This window comes from Diadema setosum, chromosome 22 (assembly GCF_964275005.1).
Source record: "Diadema setosum chromosome 22, eeDiaSeto1, whole genome shotgun sequence".
Taxonomy (NCBI): Eukaryota; Metazoa; Echinodermata; class Echinoidea; order Diadematoida; family Diadematidae; genus Diadema; species Diadema setosum.
The window spans coordinates 23,221,146-23,248,617 of record NC_092706.1 but is presented as its reverse complement, the minus strand read 5'-3'; the positions used below and the strand labels follow the sequence as shown (position 1 = coordinate 23,248,617).

General features: G+C 36.9%; 2 protein-coding genes across 2 annotated transcripts in view; both read left to right on the top strand.

The window, feature by feature from the left end:
- The first annotated feature begins 448 nt into the window (after window positions 1–448).
- Window positions 449–8,286, top strand: LOC140245217 (uncharacterized). Its single transcript, XM_072324805.1, has 7 exons — window positions 449–584; window positions 1,167–1,388; window positions 3,190–3,273; window positions 3,973–4,251; window positions 5,087–5,293; window positions 7,209–7,302; window positions 7,941–8,286. Exons 1-7 carry the CDS (start codon window positions 449–451, stop codon window positions 8,284–8,286), a joined length of 1,368 nt encoding a protein of 455 aa, XP_072180906.1.
- A 5,460-nt stretch (window positions 8,287–13,746) lies between these two features.
- The window catches only part of LOC140245216 (uncharacterized), a 41,742-nt gene continuing 28,016 nt past the window's right edge, over window positions 13,747–27,472 (top strand). Inside the window, exons 1-12 of the mRNA XM_072324804.1 lie at window positions 13,747–14,038; window positions 15,295–16,871; window positions 17,863–18,030; window positions 19,135–19,302; window positions 19,819–19,983; window positions 20,771–20,938; window positions 21,712–21,879; window positions 22,682–22,849; window positions 23,324–23,472; window positions 25,002–25,155; window positions 26,190–26,357; window positions 26,955–27,122. Coding sequence (XP_072180905.1) covers window positions 13,747–14,038; window positions 15,295–16,871; window positions 17,863–18,030; window positions 19,135–19,302; window positions 19,819–19,983; window positions 20,771–20,938; window positions 21,712–21,879; window positions 22,682–22,849; window positions 23,324–23,472; window positions 25,002–25,155; window positions 26,190–26,357; window positions 26,955–27,122 — 3,513 coding nt within the window. The remainder of the gene's footprint in view (window positions 14,039–15,294; window positions 16,872–17,862; window positions 18,031–19,134; window positions 19,303–19,818; window positions 19,984–20,770; window positions 20,939–21,711; window positions 21,880–22,681; window positions 22,850–23,323; window positions 23,473–25,001; window positions 25,156–26,189; window positions 26,358–26,954; window positions 27,123–27,472) is intronic.

Sequence of the window (27,472 nt, the reverse complement as noted above, 5' to 3'; positions counted from 1 at the left end):
ATGAAACAAAAACCCAGCATTATATAGTGCTTCAAAATTCTTCTAAAATGTGAGTTAGGGATAGAAACAACCAATGTTAAGAATTCAAATCAGTATAATCGATGTCAAATATTGCTGAATATACATAATGTGAACAATAGTTATAATAAAGATGTTTCCAGACTAAACCGTCTACAGGATGTTTTGTGATACAGCTGACCTACACAGAGGCATCAAAAGTGATATCTTGAACATTTTTAAAATGACTGCTCCCAAAGGTAAACAGGACCTTTAACTATACAAGTATCCTCGTGTTATTCATTAGTATTATTGTTACTGACATAATAGTGATGATACTATTACGTCACAATGTATCACCATCATCTTCATCATGAGAAATATTAGTCATTGAGAACTACCAACGTAGGTGTAACAGCTTAGATTTCGGTCTCACGTAAAATTATCATACATGGTCCACCTCTTTTCTCCAGCGCAGTCATGCCAGGGACGATGCGGAAACTTCAGCGGAAACGCGCAGTGTCAGTGCCACAGCCAGTGCCTCAGTAGCAGAAACTGCTGTCCAGATTTCTGGTCGACGTGTGTCCGTAAGTCTTTGTGCTGTCGAGCAAGATGGATTTCAACAATTTATGATTCTCAAACCATATCAATGCCTTTGTGGTCATTGTATGTATGTGTGTGTTGTGGATGTGTAAGTGCGTGTGTAATATGATAAAGAGTATTAGAAGTAGCATACATGAACTTGGGCTAACAAGGCTGTTGTTTTGTCGATTATTATATTCTCATCTCGATTTCTTATTTTTTGATACAATTTATTGTATGTTATCGTCCTCCATATTCTACATTTAAGAGACATATATATGTATATAAGAGACATACATATATATATATATATATACATATATACATATATATACATATTATGTATATATATGTATATATGTATATATATGTATATATACATATATATATATAGAATTATACGTCTAAGAAGTGGGTCACATTCTACATATATCAATTTGAAAATTTGTACCTGCAAGTAATATTTCATATAGTACTATCAATTGAAATAAGCAAAATTGATATTCGTTTTTCTTGTTTATAATTTATTATACTAGTATTGGTGTCTTCTTTCTTCCATGTTTTCTGACGTATATACATCCTAACAGATGCTAGACTTGTAGACGGCGATTCTCCGAATGAGGGCCGAGTGGAACTCGTGCTGGAATCGGAAAGCTTCGGTACTATCTGCCCCGACGGGTGGTCCATAATGGATGCAACCGTTCTGTGCAATCAGCTGGGATATCCAGGCGCTTCTCTCCGTACCGTTGGCGAGGCATTCGGATCGGGGGATCTCCCTGCATTAGTCTCCGCTTTCCTCTGCAACGGAGGTAAGGTTCGTCTCTCGTCTCCTGCGTGAATTTGTTTTCTAAATTTTAGAAGTTGCACCTAAGACATTGAGAAGACATTTCCGAAAACAAATCAAGTAAACACAAAGAGGAAGAGAAAATTAATGAAAACATCTTAAATCGCAGTTTGTATGTAAAGGCAGACAAAATATACTAACAAATAAATACACAAAGAAATTATAGTACTCCAAGAAAAATAGGTTCAACTTTGCACCTGTAAAAGTGTGTCACAATAATGTACCGGGTAACATCTTTGCGGGTGCAATTCTGCACCTTTCAGACCAGAAAGGTGCAAAAATACACCTTAAAAGGTGCTCACTGGTCTAAAAGGTGAAGAGTTGCACCCGTAAAGGGTCTACTATTGTGTAACACGTAAAGGTGCAAAGTTTAACTTATTAATTTTGTCTTTCTTTAATGGACCAATATTCCGATTCTCGCTGGAAGCAGGGTGGTGATAGAAAGAATTAAGGCTGAATTCGAGGGCTCTCGAACACATTTCACAGATTGCTAATAGGGGAATAAGAAAAAGTAAACATCACACTATGTAAAATTAAAACAATCTACACGTGAAAGTTTACTTCGAGAAAGAAGCGGATGAAAAACCGTGGATCGTCATGGATAAGAGTCTCTTTCATTCATTTATTTTTCCATTTCCTCCAGAAACATATAAATGTTATACCGATGTCGAATGCATGAAATTGATTACATTACTGTGTACAATAAAGGAAATGTATGAATGACCATGCACATTCCAACTCACAAAAAATAAACACAAACACACCCAGAAACACAAACAAGTATCAACTCACAAGCGCGTGCACACACACACACATATACACACACACACGCACACACACACAATAGTAAGGATAACATGTAGTAGCAAAAGAATCAACTTGTCTATCAACAGAAATCGCATAAATGGGTTTTACTCTTCACCTTTGCAAGCGTTGAAGTTTGAATACACAGTCGTGAAGAGAATAACACTTATTTTTTTGCCTATACAGTGGAAATGGGGTGCATTTAACTATAGCTTGACACCCACTGGTCAAACGGCCCACGAGTCTATCTACCCACGAGTCACACAGCCCACGAGCGACTCGTGAACTGTGTCACTCATGGGTGAGTGACTCATGGACATTTTTTTTTTTCATTGTCTAACTCGTGGGCTGCATGTGACACGTGGGTGTCGAACTCGTTGGATGAGCCCGTACAGAATCATGTAGCTCGGGTTGTAATGTCAACTAATGATGCAGGCGGCCAGCTTCTTTACAGTTTGGTGAGTCAACTATTAGGCCTACGAAAATGTTGACCGTAAGCAGCAAAACTTACTCAGGTTATGATGCATGTGCATATGAGTGTATAACATGAATACACAGAACAGACCTCACCTATTTTTAGAAAAACCCGCCTAATTAAAAAGAGCATTAAGTCTTTAGATCCAACAAAGAAAACTTATTTCAAGCTTGAAATTCACAGACTTCCACATTATGACAAGGTTTGTTTCCTTGTTGTTTGCTTCTGGTCTCGGGGTTTTTAAGGTTAGGTGTTAATTTTCAGACGCCAATGATTAATTGTGAGGATCATTTCGTTTTTGATGTATGATGATACAGTTGGTACAATCACATCATCTGTTATTTGTTAGGAACAGGAAGATCCCTGTAGGGATTAAGTGACTTGCTAACTACTGTATGACTAGTTAAAACAACAACAACAAGAGCAACAACAGCAACAAGTGGGTAGCTATATAATGTTTTTGGGGTTTTTTCCCTCATCTATATAGGAGAACACAAAGTGACCGACTGTAATTTTACTGTCCTGCAGGGAAATTGCCCCGAAAATGGTGCGGCTGGAGTGATATGCCAAAGTGAGTAACCTTTGAACTCTTTCAAATGGTTTGTGTTGCTGGAAATGCATATAAATGAAATGAAATGAAATGAATTGACATGACATGACATGACATGACATGACATGAAATGAAATGACATGTCATGACATGACATGACATGACATGAAATGAAATGACATGTCATGACATGACATGACATGACATAACATGACATGTCATGACATGACATGACATGACATGACATGACATGACATGACATGACATGACATGGAATGACATGACATGACATGGAATGACATGACATGACATGATATGAAATGAAATGAAATGAAATGAAATGAAAGGGAAGGAAAGGAAAGGAAAGGAAAGGCAAGGAAAGGAAAGGAAATGAAATGAAATGAAATGAACTCTTCAGTTCTTGTTTAAATAACTAACATAAAGTAGATATCCGTAACCAGGAAAAAAGCATTATAACACTTCGGCTTTACTCGGCAGTGTAAAGTTCTCCTTTGCCATGTTCATAATCGTCTTTGCTGATACTATGAGTACGCGTGATGTGTGTTAATACGAGGATTTATAGACATGCACCGAATACGTTTAGACCTTTGCCGCTTTGCCGTCGCTTCATTAATTTTTTCCTCGTACAGACATACTTTTCTTCTCTTTTCCTTTGAGCAAGTAACTTTCTTCAACTTCTCACTTTCCTCTCAAATTTAGAACCGGGCTATCAAGGCTGCTTCGGTCGCCCGTCCTCCTCCCTGCTTCTGCGGGAACATCACCTCTCGGACCCCGCCATGACCGGCGACCTGTGCATCCAGCACTGCGCTGCGGGCAAGTACGAGCTGGCCGCCGTGCGCGGGGTTGACTGCACCTGCGGACTTGGGATTCCCATCGACAGCAACTACTACCACGACTACAGATGTCGTATGCCCTGTCCCGGGGATCCTCGTCAAATCTGTGGTGGATACACCGAAGGCAGACTCATGGTGTACAAGAGTAAGTAGGCCCTGCTGAGTAAAAATTTCTCTTCCAGCGACGCCTTCCCAATGTCCTACATGTATATTTCATGTCCGAGTTTATGAAACTACCATCATTCTGTTTGCTCAATTCCATTCTAATCATTAAAACAAGTTTGAACTTTTGGCTGAACAGCACTTTAAACAGAATAAACAGTTCTTCCATCAATTTAAAGGGATGATATAGTATTGGTGGAGATGAGAATTGGGCTTTTAACTTTTTGCGAGATACCAAGAAAACACTTATGATATAGTACAGAACATACCATTTTACGAGGAATTCAAAGTTTATTTGATGAAAATCGGGTTTGGAATGACTGAAACATCCAAAAACAATATGAAACAAAGTGATCGCAGTAAAGTGTGGGTCCCACACTTTATTAGAATCGCTCTTTTTTGATATATCAGCCATTTCAAAACCAATTTTCATCAAATAAACGTTGAATTCCTCACATGCTCTTTCATATTTCATAAAAAGGTTTCTCATTATCTCACACAAAAAAAAAAAATGTTAGAAACCTGAAATTAGGTCTGAACCAGAACTGTACGATCCCTTTAACAAAATTTATATCCTGACCCGAGCCATTTCTGACTTTATCTTCTTCACAACAACATAGCAGGCTTACAAACCGTTTTCTTTCTTAGACACATAGACCTATTCTTTGAAAACTGGCATGGTATGTTGATATATTTTTAATAGCACGTCAATAGCTAATAAGATATTCAACCTCACCTGATTTTAACACGATTAATCTCATTCTGTATTGATACGAGCCTACCTGGAGAACATCTCTGTTTTCTCTCCCACATTTCAGCAAATTCCGGATTCTGCAGACATCCGGGCAATCCTTCCAACGGCCAGCGACACGGAGATTACTTCCGTTTCGGGTCAAGGGTCAAGTACACTTGTGACTCGGGCTACGCGCTCATAGGAAGCGACGAAATTCAGTGCATCCCTAGGGACAAATGGGAGAGACCAATCACGAGCACCACGTGGAGCGCCATCGCACCTGTTTGCATAGGTAAGGTTACAGACGCACACGCGATTCTCGTAAAACGGCGCCAGAATACTTTATCAGGGCGCAGTCGGGTTCCGAGGAGCATACGAGGGCAAGTGATTTTCGGCCATAATTTCCTTTTCTTGCAAGTTTAGCTCAGTCCAGGTGAAAGTGCATTCCAGTGTCTTTTGCTTATCGTAGTCGTATACTTCAGTTATGATCGGCAGACCGGAAGAATCTCTGCTTGATAGTTGTTGTTTTTGTGAGTGTGTCCAAGTGATCTGAAAAAAAAAAAAGAAATAGAAAAATTGTTACAAATTATGCCACACATCTAGATATTCTTTTCGGCACAAGTGATGATCAGGGTATCATATGAGTCAATAGATATCAGCATGCATATTTTCTGCATAGTCCCTTTAACGGTTAATCAAATCTTGTCCATAATTTAAGCGGTCGTCGAATAAAAAAAAAGAAGAAAAAAGAAAGAGTTATAATTATAAAACAAACTCTGTGACAATTTCATTTGAATCCGGCCTAAGTTAGTAGGAATCTAGTTTCAGAGAATTATAATACTGACATTGTCGCAATCATACGGACACTGAACGAGGCTATGAAGTCTCCAATTCGCTTACACTTTGCTTCCCCTTTTTACGGCATCAAATTATATGCTTTCTATCAAAATGTTCTAGAGTTGTAACGATATAGCGATGATAATAATGTTGAGAGAGGACGTTCGGTGAGTGTTGTTGAATGAAGATATAAATGAGGTGATTTTGTGGTATTTCGTGTCAAACCAGAAGAAGATTTGTGACATCATTTCTGCTCCCAGCTTTGCAGATGTATGATTGTGACAAGTAATAATATTTCGCGAAAACATTCAACTTCAAAGTTCTGTGATTTTCATGTTCTTGTCCGATTCCAATGAGCATAATTTTTTTTTTTGGTTTTTTTTTTGTGTGTGTGTTTTTATGGCAGTCAAGTTGATTTTAACGCCACTTTAATGAAGTAATTGAAAAACATTAAAGACGAGAGCGGAAGAACTTATTTCAAAACATTTGTGAAATCAGAACTCGCATAGCCTTCAAGTGATGCAAAATATCTGATAAATTCGTTTCAGGAAACGATACAGAAATGGGTCATGTGAATCCATCGAAAACGGGTAAGTGATGACATTGATTGAAATTTAGTATATGTAGGCAATTAAATGACAACGTCCTGTAAAAAAAAAAAAAAAAAAAAAAAAAAAAAAAAAAAAAAAAAACCAGATAACCTTCTGCCAAAAGCATTTTCTCAGGGATTATTGTGAATGTGAACTATAATGTAACGGTACCTATTTCACAAATTCATTACAGAAAACAGCACAGACGGTGACCTGGTGAATTTGTCGAAGACTGGTAAGTGATGGCATTGCCCATAAACCGTTTTCAGAACACTCTTGAATCGCTGTTTAACATTCAGATAAGATGCGGTGTGCGTTTTCTTACGTTGATTCATTCTTATTTGTTGAAAGAAAAATATACCGAAAGTCGTAATTAACAAAGGACAATCGTAACTAAGAAAAGGACAACATGATTTTTGTTGTCCCCAATTTTACATTGCTTGAAAAGTTCAGAGGATTGTGAGAGTGGGTTTAAGCTATTCTTCGAATGGTGATTTACGTCGCATGGTAATTTCCCATTCAAAGAATACAAGATTGTTTGCACTGATACATGAATCTGAAAAGATGTTAAAAGTTTATACTCATGTACTAGAGTAATTTGTCTTTTCATTTGTTTGTTTGTTTATTTGTTTATTTCGTAGATTTCCCATATGGTGCACACAGGACTATTTGCATGAGTAGGGTCTGCCTAATACAATAAAGTTTTTACTGATATGAAAATTTAAGTACGACTTGTTTTATGATTTTGTGCGTATCTTTGTTTGAAACCTCTTTGGATAGGTGGAACGGTAGTTGACGTCGTAGTTGGTCTTGTCGTAGTCGCCTTCATCGTCGTTGCTGTTGTTGTTATCCTTTTCATTTGGCGATTGAGAAGGTAACGTAACATTGCCAACACGTTCATCTCGAACATATCAGAAAACTATTTGTACCGATGTCTTTTGTTTTCAATCTTATTTTTGTGTAAGCACTTATTGCATTCACAATGTTAAGGCAACGGATATGCTGCTCTTGTTTCCACACACACACAAACACACACACACACACACACACACACACACACACACACAAATAGGGCAATTGTATTCCAGAGACTGATAAGAATTGACCACAATAAATATTGTTTCATCAACATGACGAGTACTTTCGGTTTCACGTATTTCTTAATCATACCAGGTATCAAAGGGATGTAGAACCTCTTGGAAGAAAATGAAAAATACGAAAATGGCAATTGAAGACTGAATCAAACACGTTTCATGGTTCCCCCTTTTAATCTATTGTCGGCACTTAACTAACATTTTGAACTTGGCTCATTCTATACTGACGGTGGCTTGAATCAAGCCCCTTTGGTAGAATAAACATGATGTTGTTCCCTCTCGTGACAGAGAGAGTATTTATGTGTGTGGGTTGGTATGGGGATTGTATGAATGTTGTGTCGCATAATTGCTGGTCTAGCGGAGAAAAATATTTAAAAAAAGGATGACATTCTTGTCCCTGGTGGTTTCTCCCGTACAGGAAGAGAGCATTGGACAAGAATAATATAGCTCGAAGTCCAAGGGAAGACAGCGCCACCAACGAGTACAACAGTCCAGTTTCTGGTACGACAAAGGCACCGATCCCAGAACGCGCCAAATTGCAGACGAGAGCACAGAGAGACGATACTGTTGACATTGAATCGTCGGAGAGAAACCAACCAAGTGACGGGAAGAACTTTAATTCGAACAAATGCTTAGAGCAGCAGGGCTCGGAAATGAGCCATGAGTACTTCACTAGAAATGAGTTGATTCTTCCTGAACACACCTACCACGGATCAACAGACGTGTTCTACTCAACAAAAATTGAGAAAAAATACATGCACTGATACTTGGCAGCTTTAAAAAAAAAATGAATGTGTTTGATTTGCAATTCAGTATCACGGCCTTATTGTGCACAGTTTGAAATCAGGCCAGGTACTTGTATGTATATATGTGTTACTTTGAAATGTGATATAGTTGTTTATACTAAATGTCATCGCCAAAGGGTCACGTGATCATGTTTACTCTCGCAGGGTTTGTATATTGATGGAACCATTAAATAATACATCCTCTTCGTCATAATTTTAAGCTGCAATGATACATCCCGCTCTTAGTCACTACACTATTTCAACTGCTAGTTTTCTTTGATATACTACGCTTGACGAAAGTGTTGGTAGTGATTGTTTGAAGTCGGTGCTCAGGTAGTCTGGTTTCCAAACCCTTTAGGGTGCCTTATAGTAGTTAAACAACAACCTAAAAATGCACCCTCTGCGGCGACGAAGTCGCCGCCTTTGCCGAATGTTCAGGACAAATCCACCTTAACCTGCTCCAGTTTTCGACGTCGAGGGCGTCAATATTCTGTACAGCAAAATAGTACAAGCAGAGAGTCTGGAAGCCAGACTAGTGCTCAGGTGGGAGCAAAACCATCCAAATATTACGACCGTCGTGTGAACATTGAATTTTGAGACCATAAGGAATCGACTGTTTTGAATGTCTGGACTTAAACTTCTCGCCGGAATCGTGATAGTGAAGGAGCATCTGAAGCGGGTCTCAATCGAAGTTTCTAATACGTCCTCAACAGATTAGTAATAATTGATTTATACCACATTAACTCTCTCTCTCAACGCACATACAAAAGACAAAGAGAAGATTGCGTGGCCTGTGTCATTTCTTTCAAGAAAATTGTCAGGGTAGAAACTTCTCAGCCTGCACACTCTAAAGCAATCAGTCATATACATGTATGTAAACACATACACGTTTATTGTTTCTCCTTGATCTTTATTGATTTTGTTGAAAAAATAAGAATACTATATAGTCTCCAACGAAAACAAATCAACGTTAATACTGCAATGATCTCTCTATGCGAGTCCACCGCTCGCTGTATATGTGTGCGAGTCCATTGCGAGCTGCCTTTGCAAAAGGCTATACTTTTCTGTGCTTCTGAGATTCTTTCCTCCTGAGAGTTTCTTGCCAGTTAAGTTATGTAAAGGGCGCTCGTGTATGCATAACTTCAGAGGTATCTTACTATACACATAATATTAGTGAATAATGCATGACTTCGTTTGACTCCTCGGGTTTACTCCATGACCAAAAATACCGAGGATGAAAAGTTAATTAGCACACTTAGATTTACAATGACATCGTTACAAAGTTACGTTTCCTAAATTTGTGCACTTTTTTTTTTAAAGGTCAAACAAAGTCTGCGCTCTTCTTTAAGTTATAATTTATAATGACATTAATATAATACAAAGTGTAAACGGGGTAACATGAAATTTATCACTCTCATCTTTATGTATGCACATGCCTGGGAATTTTTACCAGTGCGTGAAGTTACCCACCCAACTAACACACAAATCAGATGAAGCAATTACTGACCACTTATCTGTGAAAAGATATAGTGACACGGCAAGGAAACTTTCTGAACATGTTATTATTTTAATGGTGAGATAAGGTTTAAGCACTGGCCGTCAATGATTAGGATTCAACATTTATGGAGTATTCATAAATCTTTGATACAGTTTCACTTATGGTTTTATGGATGCGAGTGCATTGCACAATAAATTTAATTTGATGATTCTTTCTAAACTTTTATGTGTGTAGGTCTGTGCGTTTTTATTTCTTTTTGCTTCTTTTGTTGTTTTTTGTGTCTAGTTTTTTGCTCTTTGAGAGTCATGTGAAAAGGTGAGAAGTAAAGTGAAGAAGGTTTTATCGTAGAATTACTGGAAGGATTTTCGCTTGACCCAGTTGACTTATATGTCACGGGGGGGGGGATGAGTTCTGTTTGCTAATTGTGCAAAATGTAGCACATTTCTTCCGATTCTTTTATCGAGAATCTGAAAGTAGGTCTAATACAATAACAAACATAGGGGAAAATCACAAATACAAACACACACACACACCACACACACACACACACACACACACACACACACACACAAACATTATGCAGAGGGTGCCTAAGATTCATACGAAACGTGCAACTACGAAACGTGCAACACAAATAGTGTACAAACAAATGACGTGAGGAAGCAGAAAATACAAGACAAAGAGAGGGATAATGTTGTTAGATTTTAATTTAAAAAAAGCAAGAAAATGTGTCTCTGAGTTATCGATCTGATTAATCAGTATTTTCAGCTTATTTTCACATCAATATCTTTGGGATATAAAGTCGTTGACTATTTTTGATGTACTGTTTCTTTTCGATTCCTGGTCACATGGATAGTTTATGAATTCTGGCGGGATATGACTAGGCCTATATAAGCTTGTCCATAAACAGACGATCAGTGTTAAATTCTTAAAGGCACATGTTGAGTATCTGCTCAAGTGTTTGATCAAGAGTTGCAAATTACCAGTTGGAGTTACCGGAGGTAGAAAAAGGTTAACAGAGTCATAATAAAAGAGAAATGTGGAAATGCCAGCTACAGGATCTGTTTGGTTATTTTTTAAAGCGTTAAAAGCTACCTTGTGCAGGATAGGTGGATCTTTACTAAAAAAAAAAAACTCTGGGATGTTACCTCTTACACCCTACCTCACATTTCATACCTTTGATACCAATATGTCAACAGTTGACAAAACCTTCCCAATACTGCAGTTAAAACCAATGTTGTGTTCTCTGTAGCGGCCACATTATTGTTACGACTGTATACGAAAAGACAACCCAATATGAGGTGTACGGTGTGACCTATATCACCTAGCCCTATACAAAAGCTGCATAAAATATAAAGAAGCGAGAGAAATACAAAAATGTCAAGCACAAAGAATGTTTTTCTTACGCGCAGACAAAGCGATATTGCACGGTACAAAGGAATCTATACAATCTGCGTCGAAGCCACCAGTACGCAGTCTACCATGCCCACTGCACATCATCATGAAAAGCGCAATGACATGGCAGCAAGGAAACACCACGAACCCAAATGTATTTGCACAAAACAGAATTTGCCTTTCAACTTAATGTTTATACATTGACAGCATTTGCACAAACATATTGAAGGGAGGACGGTTACTGTCGGACTGCAGTGTGTTCCTGTCGACTTACAAAATCAGTGAATCTCAGTGTTTGTTTGTTTTTTATCAACAACTTAGAATTATTCAAATCACATTAATAATTGTAGTAGATGTTTACATAATATATGCAGTCATCATTATGGAAAAAGCAAATATGTTAAGAACCAGAAAATAGCAGGAAAGCTGAGCAAGTCTTAGCCCCTTGCAGTTCAATTGTTGTTACCGGTCAGTAATGTGTTACTCCAAGATACATGTTATACTAGTGGTATGATTAATATGATGAACGAGTCAGCGTGTGATGATTCAATTGATAATTGTAATACTCGTGTATTATAAACGATGTATACTTCGCCGTTTCACTCTCAGGATTTGTGTGTGAATCTACGCTTAATCTAATATAGTCCTCTTTACTGTGAGAGGATGAGGTTGGGTTTCTTGCTAATGATGCAATAGTATTTCTTCTTTACCCAAGATATTTTAGTAAGTCGTATTTCGGGGTGTTGGGAAGTCTGTAACCAAAGATTCCGATGAGGATTTTTGCTAAAATGTAGTTTCGGCACAACTAATCGGAATGTATGAGGAACAGGAACTGCTATTCCAGGGAGTTCTAAACACAACTCCATTTCCACATTTGCAAACTGTGTATCGATAACCGGGAGGTAAAATTTCTCATTTCAAGTGCAGGGCATCAGCGGGAGTTCAAATGCAGTGAAATTGCAAAGTTCACCGTCCGTCGGTGACCCAAAATTGCACTCTACATAACTGGCTGGCCACTGGTTTCTGTTGCAATTGATCAGAAAAAGGTATGTGCGAGCTGACCTGACTCGGAACAGGACACTCCTGTGTGTATTACTTAGCATTGTTAAGCCCTTCCTGACGTATGATATGGTGCAGCCATACAATATGTGATGAATGAATGTAGTGCGAAATACTAAACGGAGCTAAATTACACGTATACTGTAGACCTACTTTACCAGCATCAAAGTTTTCACGTAAAATTCCACCCCAGTTTGTGTACTACTGAAGTAATTACTGCCTTTGTGTGTATGTGTGTGTGCGTGTGTTTGTGTGTGTGTGTGTGTGAGTGTGTGCGCACAGGTTGGGGGAATGTCAGCATTTTCACAAAACTCAAATAAGCAATGTGGTGTGGTGATGGAAAAGTTCAAGAGCTTTGGGCTGTTCATCTCCATAGATCTCGGATTCGTAATGTTTTTCAGTTGTGGATTGTGCTTCCATATGTAGCATAAATGTAGAAGAAACAAGAACAGACCTACATGAGTTGTGGTAATCAAAACTACAGAATTACCAAGGTCACGTATTGAAATTAGATTAGATGATGGAAAATTTCTTTTTACGTGATGAAGTCATCGTTGAGATATTTTCTTCACAAAATACGTCAGAAATAAAGAATAAGAGGAAGCGAAGATTCCGTCGAGGTGTTTTCATTGCAAGTGATTGACAAATTGCACTACATCGACGTAAATAAGCACTGGAAAAAAAAAACACGAATCAATTCAGTGCTTATTTACTTCAATGTATGGCAATTTGTCAATCAGTTGCAATGAAAACATCTCGACGGAAGAATTTAATGAATTTGAATAATTACGCAGTACCCGCTGCATTTTATAAGCTCTCACGCAGGTCACACGGAATACACGCAAGTAGAAGGTAAGTAGTACGTGTCTAGTAGGTAAGAAACAGGTGCGAAACTCGCAAACATTCTTGTCCGCCCGCGGAAAATTTTCCTGCGTGCGGAAAATCCCTCCTCGCAACAAGACCGGTTAGCTTGCCCGGAAAGGTGTGACACGGCCTTTAGAACCAATATTTGCTGTCGAGCGGGAGGTCTAGCGGAGATGACGCCTGTCCGGAGATCAGGAGGTCGTAGGTTCGAATCCTGCTAGAGTATGTACGCCCGGCCATAATTTGTTATCATGACTACTACTACTACTATTAAAAAAAAAAAAAAAAAAAAAAAAAAAAAAAAAAAAAAAAACACTTGAGTGTTTATTTAGGGCAATTTGTCGATCAGTTGCAATGAAAACATCTCGACGGAAGAATGTCATCAATTTGAAGAATGTACGCTATTTCTGGCAAATGTCTTGGCTACATGGTGTATTTTGTGGTATGAGTAGTAAGAACTACAATGTATCAAGAATACAGGAAAATGATTTATTTGAATTTACATAACATGAAAGATTATTAAGATAATCATACGGCTACAAAATTTATATATATTGCCCTTCGTTAGTAAAGGCAAAGCGAGGAAAACACGGATACCATTTCCCTCAATAATTTATTACAGGATGGCTGCAAGACAATCGAATAAATGGGATTCCATTCTGAAAGCTATCGCAAAAGAAATTCCAGGCAATGATGCAATCGACAGCCTGGGGATAGCGTTGGGATTCACTCCAGCAGAAACGCAAAATTTCATCCGAACTAACAGTTTTTACCATGAAGTGACGAACGACGGAACCGTCGCTATGCTTCGCAAGTGGAGTCATAAGGTGAGCCCGTCGACATGCCGATCAGACCTGAGACGAGCTCTGATGAAAGCTGAGCTGGTCCGCATTGCCGAGCTACATCTGCCGTTGGGTAGGTCATTAAGCTTGGAATAAAGGAGACCTCCGGATGATTTTCAGATTTTCACATTTGAACAACTATAAATTAGTTATACTGAAGACAATGTTTCAGAATGTATGATAATTGGAATGAAGAATAAGAATATTTTCGAAATTTATAACAAACTGCAATAAACAAGGATGATGACATGGCAGGGTCACCATAGGAATGCATGAGTTGGGGCCCAAGGAAGCAGAACAACACTCTAAAAAGACCCGAGTCAGAACTGACCCGGAACTGGGTCCGTTGGGGTCATACACCGTTCCGGGTCAGAAATGACAAGGAATGTGGTCAGATATGACCCATTCAGAGTCATGAATCGGGTTAGGATGACCCCATTCGGGGTCTTCATGACTAAATTCCAAGTCATTTCTGACCCGGAACGGTGTATGACCCCAACGGACCCAGTTCCGGGTCAGTTCTGACTCGGGTCTTTTTAGAGTGAAGAGAAGAAAGCATGCATGGATTATACACAGGTGAACTCGCAAGACAAGCGGTATTGTAATGGAATTACACTGCTTCATTTCCGAAATATGTGAGCCTCCTATGTCATCATCCTTGTTCAGTGTAATTTGTTTAAGGTTTTTCGAAGTATTGTTTCTCTGCTCAAGAGCTGTTGATTTATGTACTGCATGATGTGAAATTATGAAAATCGTCTGGAATGCCCTTTAAGTCTACAATGATGGAAAATTTGCAGTTGTGTTGTGTGGTTTAAAGTCTTGAAAGAAACCGTAATACAATACAAGCTTTCACAAATTTTAGTAAGCATTCACACTGACGAAGAAATTTAAAATCCACAGTTCATGATAGATATTGTAACATCAAAATGTGATGGTTTGTAAAATACACTGAAACAACTTTGCAGTGAAATTTCGAATCATATGAACAGTGACAGGACAATGAGTGAAGATAAGGACGAGTATACGATTTTCGATGATTTAAGAGGTTAATTAGATATAAAAACCAAATTTGATACTCTTTATTCTAAAATTATTCTAGAGTAACTTAATCAATCAATCTTAATCAATAGCAACTAAAAACAATCTAAACCCGCAGTTCCAAAGCTTTTTTCCAACGCTTACAAAGTGACTTAAAAAGTATAACACATTGTCGAAGTCAAAGTAGGATCAACAGGATTTATGTATTTTATTCTACATTGTCATATTCAGATGATACAGTAGTGAGCATCGTCATTCTAATTTTCACTTCGTCGTTGTTGTTTTTGTCAGATTCGTCATTAATCAGCATATCAGAGGTAAAACAAAGCGCCCTCACACATGACGAAGTCGTGCTACTGAAGAATGACCTGCAGAGTGTCTATCAACGCAAATACAGCACAGTGCGCTCTTTCCCTCTTGATGGGAAATCACCAATAAAACTGGAGGAAATACGTACAAATCTAGTCATGTTCAATGAGGGCATGAAGGGAAATGAAACAAAAATGAATTGCGATGATTTCATCAAATACTTGGAGAGGACGGGCTGTGGTGAAGGTTTGGGTTATCGCACTGCGATATCTGGAGAAGCCGGCGTTGGCAAGACAACTCTTCTGGCGAGAATTGCACACGACTGGGCTTCTGGGAAACATTTGCAGGGTTTCGAGTTACTATTTGTAATTCCTTTAAGAAAAATTGATGAAACCAAACATTTTGGCGATACACGCACCCTCAGAGACAGCATGTCCGGTGCTCTAGGCCTTGACGGGGAAAGAATAGATGAGTACGTACAAAAGAATCAACAGAAAGTGCTGATTCTTTATGACGGTCTTGATGAATATGGACATGACTTTATAACGGAAAGTGCTTCAAAGGACGCTGCAATTGCTGTGCTCAGAGGCGATAAATTCACTGACGTCCAAGTAATTGTCACCACTAGACCCTGGAAAGCTCGGGATATAATGACTGACACAAAACTAGAGGAGAGATACAAGTTTGTTGAGCTTGAGGGTTTTAAGAGGGGCGATGTGATCTCCTACATTTCAAAGGTCTTTGACAAAAACAAGGCAGCAGGAGACAGTCTCATCAGCTTGATGACAAACAATAACAGTCTGGTAGCAGAAAAAATGGCACCCTACCCCATTTACTGCAGCATGCTTTGTCACATTTGGCAAAATGATGAAAGCGGCAGTGCGATTCAAGGACAAGAAACACTTTCCCAACTCTTCAGAATGATGGTCAACTGTCTTGAGTATCATTACGCTGCAAAGGGAGCGACAAAACACATGCGATGGGGACATGGTAGGAACTGTTTCGAGCAGGTTGACAAATATGCTATGGACTGTCTCCTTAGAAACCAGCTGGTATTTGAAGAGAAAGACCTCGAAATGAATAAAGATGTCCTGTCAACTGCCCTTGAAATTGGAATACTCACGCAAGAGGAGCCCTTTGTTTGCGTACCAGAAAGCAGTTTGGAAAATTCAAGGTTTGTGGTAAACTACCGATTTCCCCATAAGTTGTTTCAGGAATACTTAGCAGGAGTGCATCTTGCACGGACGTTTCGAAACGATCTGAATGAGTTCAACCGACTGACCATACAGGTTATGGACGACTACAGACGGTATCAATACCTCCTCTACTTCACTGCATCTCAGGGAATCGATGTTGGGAAAGCTGTTTTAGACAACTTGACCAAGGTCATTGATGATGATCACGATTTCCTCGTTGAGGTTGCATTTGAGTGTCACGAAATGGACGCTCTTGAGCCTTTGATTCTTCATCTTAACACGCTGCATTCACTGAAGATATCAGGTCCAAGCCATCACACAGCTTCTGGATGGGCCTTTACATGGAAGGCCTGCAAGTACTTTGTAAGTCAAGCTCACATCACATGCAAGTCACTGCACCAATGTGCTTATATATATATCTCTCAGGTATCAATAACTAAGCTGCTTTTTTACTTATCTTTTCGATATAAGTAATGAGCTAGGTTCACCTCACAATAGCTCGATTTTAGTAATTAGACTTAACGATCACATAAAATCCATTGTATTGAAAGAAGAATCTTCATCAGGACTTGGCTAGATAACAAGCATTTCGTCAAAGTTAAAGTTATTCGAAGGTTGCGGAATCCGTATCCTGATGATGCCAGTTGCACTCTTCAGGTTTCTATGATTTTCCAGATGGCTGTCAAAATAACATCCTTTTCTGATATACTACATGTTTCCTTATGAATAATGAAATACTGTGAAAAGTAGATGGTTTCACGAGTTTTTTTTTTTTTTTTTTTTGAGAGTACGTAATCCGAATATGGATGTATGAACTCTTGAGGATTTTTTAGATTAGCAGAGTGCTCGCCAAAATGAGAGCCAAAGCTGAAATCTTCATAAAGTTACTTATAAATGGTCAAAAACTTCAAATATGAATGTTTTACTCTATTTTGAAGATGCTGAATCCAAATGTGGATTATTCAACTCTTGGACCCTTGAAAGTGTTGAGATGATAAAAATGGCCGCTAAAAGGTGAAATGCTCTTACAAAATGTATCAAAAAATACTCAAAATTTGAAAAAATGTACATTCCTGTTTGTATTTCCTTTAAAAATCGTGGACTACTGGAAAAAGCTCACCCAATCAAAATAGTGCTTTTGGACAGAAACACTGGATTTACATCATCAACACACGTTATTTCAAAATTGATTGCTTTATGTTTAATCGTACATTTACCCATGAATATTCCCAACTTTCATGATTTCAACATGGAATTGCTGTCTTTGGGTAGAAACACAAGATTTGCATTTGTGTAGTACATTGTATAAACCAGTGTCCATGTTATTTCTAATCCTTCACACAATAACTTATAGCTGCAGTCAATAAGGCACGCAAATGGATCTACCACCTCAGCTGGTGCAGCCAATGATTACGCCAGGAGCATCTGCACTATGCCAAATCTTCAGACTCTGGATCTGGACAACGCTAACCTAGAAGACAACTTCTTCTTCACCCTTGCGGCATCAGCATCAGAATCAAAGGTATTATTATTCTTGTATTGTTTGTTAATGTCAGTTCTGCAAAGCCATGATATTGTTTTGATTCATGACGTAACCTGTGAAGCCATTATTTTTTTCTCTACTGTGGTGTCCTTAAATATGTCATTTTCATTTAAGCTATCAGTAAAGAAATGACAATCACATTTGTGTAGGCAACGATACAACGTTCTCGTTATTTTAATGGCTTAACCTACTCATTTCTTTGGATGCTGTATTATGTCGGGTACTATATGTCTACTCAAGTGACATCGTATTTGTATTCCATGTCAGCTGTTATCCATTTCGTTGCTACTGTGATAGATTTTCAAGTTCGCTTGTCAGATCTGATATTCTCTTAGTTTTCAAAGATGCGAAAATATGTTCAATATCACGATTGATTTCGTCACAAATACGAAATAAATTTGTCTTCAAATATAGGTAGTTCCCCCCCCCCCTCTCTCTCTCTTTCTCTTGTGTTTCAGGGAACTGCAATATACAAATTATACTTTCTAGCGTCCCTTCCATTTTCAACTGTGCATTTGGATTGGACAGCAATTTTGACATGGCATTTTAGGGGTCATTTTGATTTTGATCAATGTTACTAGTTCATAAAAGTACTTGAAATTCAGCTGATCTATAGCTTGCGTATTTGATTTGTGTGTATGTTGTTTTATTTTTTCATGCATTCGCTGTTCTTTTCTTTCAATTTATCACTGTGAATCATGTAAACAAATCATTTTGCTTTCGTTGATATCCCTTATTGAGAAACGACAATGCTCATTTCATAATATCAAGGAGCGTTCATCAGAATCTAGCACTTTATTATTCTATAGTTTGGTTATCTTAGGAAGCTGTCTAAAAACTGCATTTTTATTCATTTTCCCCTATGTAGACTAAGATGATTATTTATATAACTTAACCACAAATAAAATGTTACAATTTAATTGCTTACCTCATGTATCCATATCGCTTTTTATAATTTCATCTTACAGTTGTTGTTATTGGTCAGATATACTGGATTTATTTATGTGTGTAATATTCTACAGCAGCACATATCACTACCACATCATTCATCTTGTCTGTAATCCTTCCTACATTGATTCACAGCTGCACACAATAAGGCATGCAAACGGAACTATCACCTCGGACGACGCATGCAAAAATTACGCCAGGAGCATCTGCACTATGCCAAATCTTCAAACTCTGGAGATAGACAACCTAATCATAGCTGACAGCTTTTTCTCCACCCTTGTCGCATTGGCACCAGAGTCAAAGGTATCATCATTCTTCTATTGTTTGATAAGTTAATGTTAGTTCTTCAGTGCAGTCAACTAATATTTTTTAAAAGAAATGACGTAAACCTTGAGGCGTTGACTTTTTTCATTTCCTAAGAACTTATTGTTCAAGTTCTCTGTAAATCATAGTGAAATATGTATACAGAGTGATGGATCGTCATTATTTCAGTGGTTTATACTACTCATTTCTACTAATGGTAATATAATTTAATTCTTTTTTTTTTAGGACACTGTCCGGCAAAAACTTCTCATTCATTTCTGTTTCCAATGTGGACTAAAGTATATACATCAACCGAAAACGCAATTTCACAATTTATTGCTCGACCCATGTATAAAAGTAACATCCATGATTATTTTGCCTTACATAATTATATGATCCAATTGCTGTTTTTTGGTCAGTAATACTGGATTCGCATGTGTGTTATATTGTTTTTCAGCACATATCCCTACCATAATCTTTCATATTTTCTTTAATTCTTTCTGCAATAATACATAGCTGCAAACAATAAGGCATGCAAACGGAACTATCACCTCCTATGCCTCCAAAGATTACGGCATGAGCATCTGCACTATGCCAAATCTTCAGACATTGGAATTGGACAACCTCAATTTAGCAGATAGCTTTTTCCTCACCCTTGTCGCATCAGCAACAGAATCAAAGGTACATTGTAATATCATTCCTTTTTTGTGAAGTTGATATCAGTTCAATGCTATCAGATATATTGTTGATTTTGTTTTATTTAGTTTCTATTTTTGTTAAATAGCATTACCCGTAAGCTTTTGATTATCTTTTTTTTCTGTCAAGTTCTTATCACAAGTAAGTGTAATTTTCGCCCAAGCTTTCCGTAAATCATAATCACATTCTTGTCGGCAGCGATACAAAATAATCATAGGTTTGTCGTTTCATTTGCTCATTTCAAATTGGCATCTTTTTGTGCTGTATAGAAATCATTTGTAGGCCTATCTTGTAATCTAGGAGACAGTATAGGTAAGAAATATAAGAGACAATTCTGGTCATTCATCACAGTATATAGCATTTCTTATCTATCAAAAATTTGCAAAATGCATTGCACACTAATTCAACACTCAAACTGAAAATGACGTCAAATTTTGGGGTCATCCTACGAGACCGACAGCTATGCACGAGTCATACGGCTCACGGGTCCGACATCGAAAAAAAAAGGGTTCAAGAATCATACCGCCAACGGGTAATACAGACCATGAGCTCGACACTACACATAAAAAGGCGTACCGGCTTGACACTTAGTAGATAAGACCATGAACTTATATCAAAGTATATTTCACTTTTCGTAATTTCATCTTATTTTAATAGTCTTATTTAGTCGTGTTTAGTCAGAAATACTGGATGTTTAATGTTTGTAATGTTGTATGTCAGCCCGTGTCACCATAATCTCTCATGTCATTTCTTTTTTTCTCAATATGAATAGCTGCAGTCAATAAGGCATGCAAACGGATGTGTTACTGCGTATATGGTATCCATAAATTACGCCAGGACCATCTGCACTATGCCCAGTCTTCATACTCTTGAATTAGACAACCTCATCGTAGCAGATAGCTTTTACTCCACTCTTGTCGCATCAGCTTCAGAATCAAAGGTATCATCATATTTTCACTGTTTGTCAATTCAATGCAATTTCTTCAATGCCATCAAGTGTATTGTTGTTTCATAAATACAACACAAGTAATTTCATATTTTTTTTTGTCATTGCCTGAAATAAGCCACTCTGATTTTTGCCGAAGCTGTCTGAAAATCATACTCGCATAGAAAGCGACACAAAATCCTTGTTATCTGATGGTTAAAGCTATTCATTTCTTCCTCGTGTCTTTTGGTGCTATGTAAAAATCATTTGCATCTCTTAATCTTGCAGACAGTAGGTAGTAATTAGAAACCTTCTTTTTGTCAAGCCATCGTGTTATATATTCCTCTTCTCTTTAAAAAAAATGGTATGCTTTGCACACTAATTGTCCCACTTTTAATGAAAAGCTCTTAAAGTGGAAGTAACGTCAAATGTCGCCAGAGAGATTCAATAAATCTAACAACGGGATAGAAAACGTCAGTGACACTTAATAAAGCATCGGACAAAAAGTAAGCTATATATCGTATAGTCATGAAATTTTAGAGTTCTTCTGTTCATCGTGAATGATGTGTGTAATTATTCCTAGATGAGCACACTACGACAGATCTTCATGATATCAAAGAATGACAATATGATAATATCCATTGCATCAAAAGAGATATAAGGACAATATCCCTACTTCTATTATTTTTTGGACAGAAAACTGCATTGCATATGTTCGTTTTATGCCGGCACATATTGCCACCGTAATCTTTCATATAATTTCTAATCCTTTCTACAATAATGCATAGATTCGATCAATAAGGCATGCAAACGTATCTATCAATTCAACTCGTGCATCCGAAGATTACGCCAGGAGCATCTGCATTATGCCAAATCTTCAGACTCTGGAGTTAGACAACCTAATCCCAGCAGATAGCTTTTTTGCTACTCTTGTCGCGTCAGCATCAGAATCAAAGGTATTATCATCCTTTTATTGTTTGTTAATCTAATTTCAAATCATCATTGCCATCAGATATACCGTTGCTTTCTTAAATGATCAAATCCATGGGGAGTTTTTCTTTTTCTGTCATGACCTATTTGCATTTTGTGTGTGTTGTATAGGAAGTAGGTAGGAAATATTAGATTATGTATATATTTAGTTTACAATAGAAACAAATCAACAATAATGAGAAGGTAATAGCTATCAACAGGTTCTAAGACTACTGAATTATAATACCAGCATTTATATGAACGCTTGTTATCATTATGCATTAAGATGATGCTACTCCGGCTTTTAGCAGTATTGCCGTTTCTGAAAAATAAATGGTAAATCAAGAAATATCAAATAACTGGAATATCAGCTGAAATGATTTCACAGTGATAAGAAAAGGATAAGAACTTCGAATGCATGAGAATTAAGAGGAACCAAGTATTTCCTCTATTATCTATTAACGACATGTATGATGAAGGAAAGACAAGAGAATAACAACTAAACTTTTGATATTCAATTTTCTCAGCAATCGATTCTATAGTCTTAGATCCTGTTGAAAGTTATGCCTTCTCATTTGCATTTTGTTTCCAGTGTAGATTAATCATTAAATAGAAATTTAAACACAATATTTGCACAACTGACTGCTTATCTCATATATCAATACCAGTATTCATGAAGAATATTTCACCTTTCATAATATCATCATGGATTGATATACATTGTTTGTAATATTGTATATCAACGTATGTTGCTATCATTCTAATTCATTCTGCAATAATTATACTTAGCTTCAATCAATAAGGCATGCAAACGGAACTATCACCTCGGAAGGTGCATGCAAAGATTACGCCAGGAGCATCTGCACTATGCCAAATCTTCAGACTTTGGAGTTAAACAACCTTATCCCAGCAGAAAGCTTTTTCTCAATCCTTGTCGCATCAGCATCACAATCAAAGGTATCAATATTCTCTCATTCGATCTTCTTTTCCTTTACTTCATCACTGTGAAATTATTTTAGCTGATATTCCAATTATTTTATATTTCTTGATTTACCATTTATTTTTCAGAAACGGCAATACTGCTAAAAGCGGAAGTAGTATATTGATTCATAATGACAAGGAGCGTTCATATGAGTGATGGTATTATGATTCATAGAACCTACTGATATATATATACCTTCTCATTCTTATTTTGTTTCCAGTGTAGACTAAATGCATAAAATGAAAATTGCACAACTCACTGCATATCCCATATATTTATATCAGCGTTCATGAAAAAATTTCATCTTTAGGACAATTTCATCTTGGAATCGCTCTTTTAGGTTACAAACAATTTTGCACTACGCATTGTTTGTATTATAGTGCGTATCAACCTATACCGCTGCCACAATCTTTGGTGTTTTTATAACCCTTTTCTGCGATAATGCATAGCTCCAATCAATAAGGCATGCAAATGGATCTATCAACTCAGCTCGTGCATCCGAAGATTACGCCAGGAGCATCTGCACTATGCCAAATCTTCAGACTCTGGAGTTAGACAACTTTATCCCAGCAAATAGCTTTTTCTCCTCTCTTGTAGCGTCAGTATCAGAATCAAAGGTAATATTTTTCTTATACTGTTTGTTAATCAATGACAGTTTTCAATGCCATCGAGAGTATAGGCGGTTTTTTTTTTTTCCTTTCGCTGCCATAACCTAAAATGATTAACTCTTGTTCTTGCCAAAGCGTTTTATAAATCGTAATCACATTCATGTGGGCAGCGTTCGAAAATAATCAAATGTAAGATGCTAGGTATATCATAAAAAGTTAAGAGTATAAGATACTACTTTACTTTTTGCATCCTTGGACGTTTAATAGAAATCATTTGCATCTTGTACTCTTGCAGACGGTATAGGTAGGAAATATTTGTGACATCCCTTGTCAATCCATCCCTATATTACATAGGATCCCTTCTCATTCCAAGTTTGCATTTGCATCGCACATTAAATTTTTCAACGTATCGTGGAAAGATAACAAAGGAAATACGTGCATTTGTATAATTGGATAGTAATGTTCGCATGGCATTACAGTCCTAATCTTAATTCTGAACAATGTCACTAGTTCATTAATGTACCCGAAACTCAGGCAATTTATAACATGAGTTTTTGCTTCGGTTAATTCTTATGCTGTTCCTATCCTTTTCTTTATCACTGTGTAACTTTAGGTGATATTTTACTTATTCGATATTTCTTGATTTACCATTTTCAAAAAAAAAGAGAAAACCGACAGTACTGCTAAAAGTGGGAGTAGGATATGATTCAATAGACTTAGAACCTATTGATAGCTATACCTACTCATTCTTAATTTGATTACAGTGTAGACTAGATATATATTCGTTAACCAAAAAAAAAAAATCCACTACTGACTGCTTATCCCATAATAATTCTTCCTAGCAACCATAAAGAACATTTCACCATTAGTGATTTCATCTTGAAATTGTTCTTTGGGGTCACAAAGGCTTGATATACATGTTATTATTTGTATTATTGTATATCAACGTATGTCGCTACCATAATCTTCCATGTTATTTCTAATCCTTTCTACGATAATGCATAGCTGCAAACAATTAGACATGCAAACGGATCTATCAACTCAGCTCGTGCTTCCGAAGATTACGCCAGGAGCATCTGCACTATTGCAAATCTTCAGACTTTGGAGTTAAACAACCTGATCCCAGCAGATAGCTTTTTCTCCAGCCTTGTGGCATCAGCGTCAGAATCAAAGGTATTATCAATCTGTCATTGTTTGTCAATAAATTAGTTTTTCAAGGCCATCCAATGTATATCTTTTTTGACATGACCATGGAGACGGATATGCTTTTTCTTTTTTTTTCTGTGATGTTCTTATATAGGTAATTCTCTAAATAACCACATATGTGTAGGCAGTGACACAAAATTCTAATGGTTGAATCTACTCATATCCTATTCACAACCTTGGGTATCATATCGAAATCATTTCCATCCTGTAATCTAGCAGGCAGTAGGTAGGAAATGTTTGAGACATTTCTTGTTATTTTGAGTGTGTTATATAGGCTCATTAGTAGTAATTATACTTAGCTTCAATCAATAAGGCATACAAACGGAACTATCACCTCGGAAGGTGCATGCATAGATTACGCAAGGAGCATCTGCAATATGCCAAATCTTCAGACTCTGGAGTTAAACAACCAAATCCCAGCAGATAGATTTTTCTTAACCTTTGTGTCATCAGCATCACAATCAAAGGTAGGCCTAGTATTATTCTTTTACTATTTGGAAATTAAATATCAGATTTTTAATGCTTTCAATAGTATTATGTCCGTAAATGCCAAAACCCGCCTGTATTCTTTTCTTTTCTTTCGTTGTCATAACCTAAAATAATTAGTTCTTATTCTTAAACAAGGTTTTTATAAGTCATTATCATATTCGTGTAGGCAGCGATACAAAATAATCGTAATTATACATGGTTGAAGATGCTAGGTATACTACATACGGTATAATATACCATTTTCCATTTTGCATCCGAGGATGTTAAATAAAAGTCATTTGCATCTTGTAATCTAGCGGACAGTTGGTAGGAAATATTTGTGACATCCCTTGTCAATCTATTAAGATATATCATATGCTCCCTTGTCGTTTCAAATTTTTATTAGCGTTGCACACTGATTTTCCAACGTTTCATGGAAAGATGATAAAGGAAATACTTGTGTGCATTTTAGTAACTGGACAGTAATGTCAACATGACATATTACAGGGCATATCTTAGTTGTGAACAATGTCAATAGTTTATTCGAAACTCAGGCAATTTATAGCATGCGTACTTATTTCGTTTAATTCTCATGCTGTTCTTATCCTTTTCTTCATCACTGTGAAATACTTTCAGCTGATATTCCACTACAAATATTTGATATTTCGTGATTTAGCATTTTCCAAAAGCGACGATAATGCTAAAAGCGGGAGTAGGATATGATGATTCAATAATCTTAAAACCTATTGATAGCTATATCTTCTCTTTTTATATTTTGTTTCCAGTGTAGACTAAAAAAATATACATTAATCAAAAATAAAACACAATTGCACAACTGACTGCTGTTTTGATAGATTCATTACAGTTGTTATGAAGAATGTTACATCTTTAGTAATTTCATCTTGAATTTTTTTTTGTGGGGGGGTGACAAATATTTGCTCTACGCATTGTTTGTAATAATTATTGTGTATCAACGTATATCGCTACCATAATCTTTCATGTTATTTCTAACCCTTTCTACGATAATGCATAGCTGCAATCAATAAGGCACGCAAACGGATCAATCAACTCAACTCGTGCATCCGAAGATTACGCCAGGAGCATCTGCACTATGCCAAATCTTCAGACTTTGGAGCTTGACAACTTAATCCTAGCAGATAGCTTTTTCTCCACCTTTGTCGCAACAGCATCACAATCAAAGGTATTATCAATCTTTTATTTTCTGTCAATTTAATATTGGATTTTTCAATGCTATCCATTGTATATCTTTTTTAAAAGGACCATGGAGATGGATATGATTTTTTTTCTGTGATGTTCTCATGTAGGTAATTCTCTAAATAATGATCACATTTGTGTAGGCAGTGACACAAAATTTTCGAAATTCTAATTATAGAATCTTCTCATTTCCTATTCTTAACCTTGGATATTATATCAGAATAATTTCCATCGTGTAATCTAGCAGGTAGTTGGTAGGAAATATTTGAGACATTTCTTGTTATTTTGAGTGGGTTATTCCGGATCAATCATTAAAATCAAGTGATACATGACTAAAGTATTCAAAATTTGCTTTCCTTCTATCATTATTTTAATCCACCAATAAGCTGTAAATCTATCAAATTTGGTATTACAGTGACAATTTTGCCCACAAAGTCATGATTTTGCACTTTTTCGTGAAAATGGAAATGCTGTTTCTTGGTCTCAAATACTAAATTTACATCATTTGTAATGTTATATATCAGCCCATATTGCTACCACAATGTTCCATTTCATTTTTAATCCTTTCTACTATTCTGCACAGCTGCAATCAATGAGGCATGCAAATGGATCTATCACCTCGGATTGTGCATCCAAACATTATGCCATGTGCATCTGCACTATGCCAAACCTTCAGATTCTGGAGTTGAACAACCTAATCCCAGCTGATAGATTTTTCTCCACCCTTGTCTCAACAGCATCACAATCAAAGGTATTTTTATGCTTTTATTGTTTCCAAAATTAATGTAATGTCAGTTCTTCAATACCATCAAATTTATTTCTGATTTGATAAATGACAGAACCCATCACCCTGCCCATGAGGCGTTGATATGTAGAATTTTTTTTTTTTGCCTCAATTTTGCCTCAAGCTGTAACCTGTTAATGATAATAACGATTGTGTAGACAGTGATACAAAATCCTCGTAATTCTAATGGCTTAATAAATAAATTAATTTCTTATTCGAAATGTTGGTGACGTATAGAAATCACTTGCCCCTTGTGAGAAAGTAGGTAGGAAATATCAGTGTCATTTCTGGTCAATTCATTGTGTCACGTCAAATAT

Bases quoted from the DNA above. Each gene is read 5' to 3' on its own strand.
- LOC140245217 (XM_072324805.1), top strand. From the start codon at position 449: ATGGTCCACCTCTTTTCTCCAGCGCAGTCATGCCAGGGACGATGCGGA. The intron at 585-1,166 runs GTAAGTCTTTGT...ACATCCTAACAG, and splicing joins TTTCTGGTCGACGTGTGTCC to ATGCTAGACTTGTAGACGGC. The intron at 7,303-7,940 runs GTAACGTAACAT...TCTCCCGTACAG, and splicing joins TTCATTTGGCGATTGAGAAG to GAAGAGAGCATTGGACAAGA.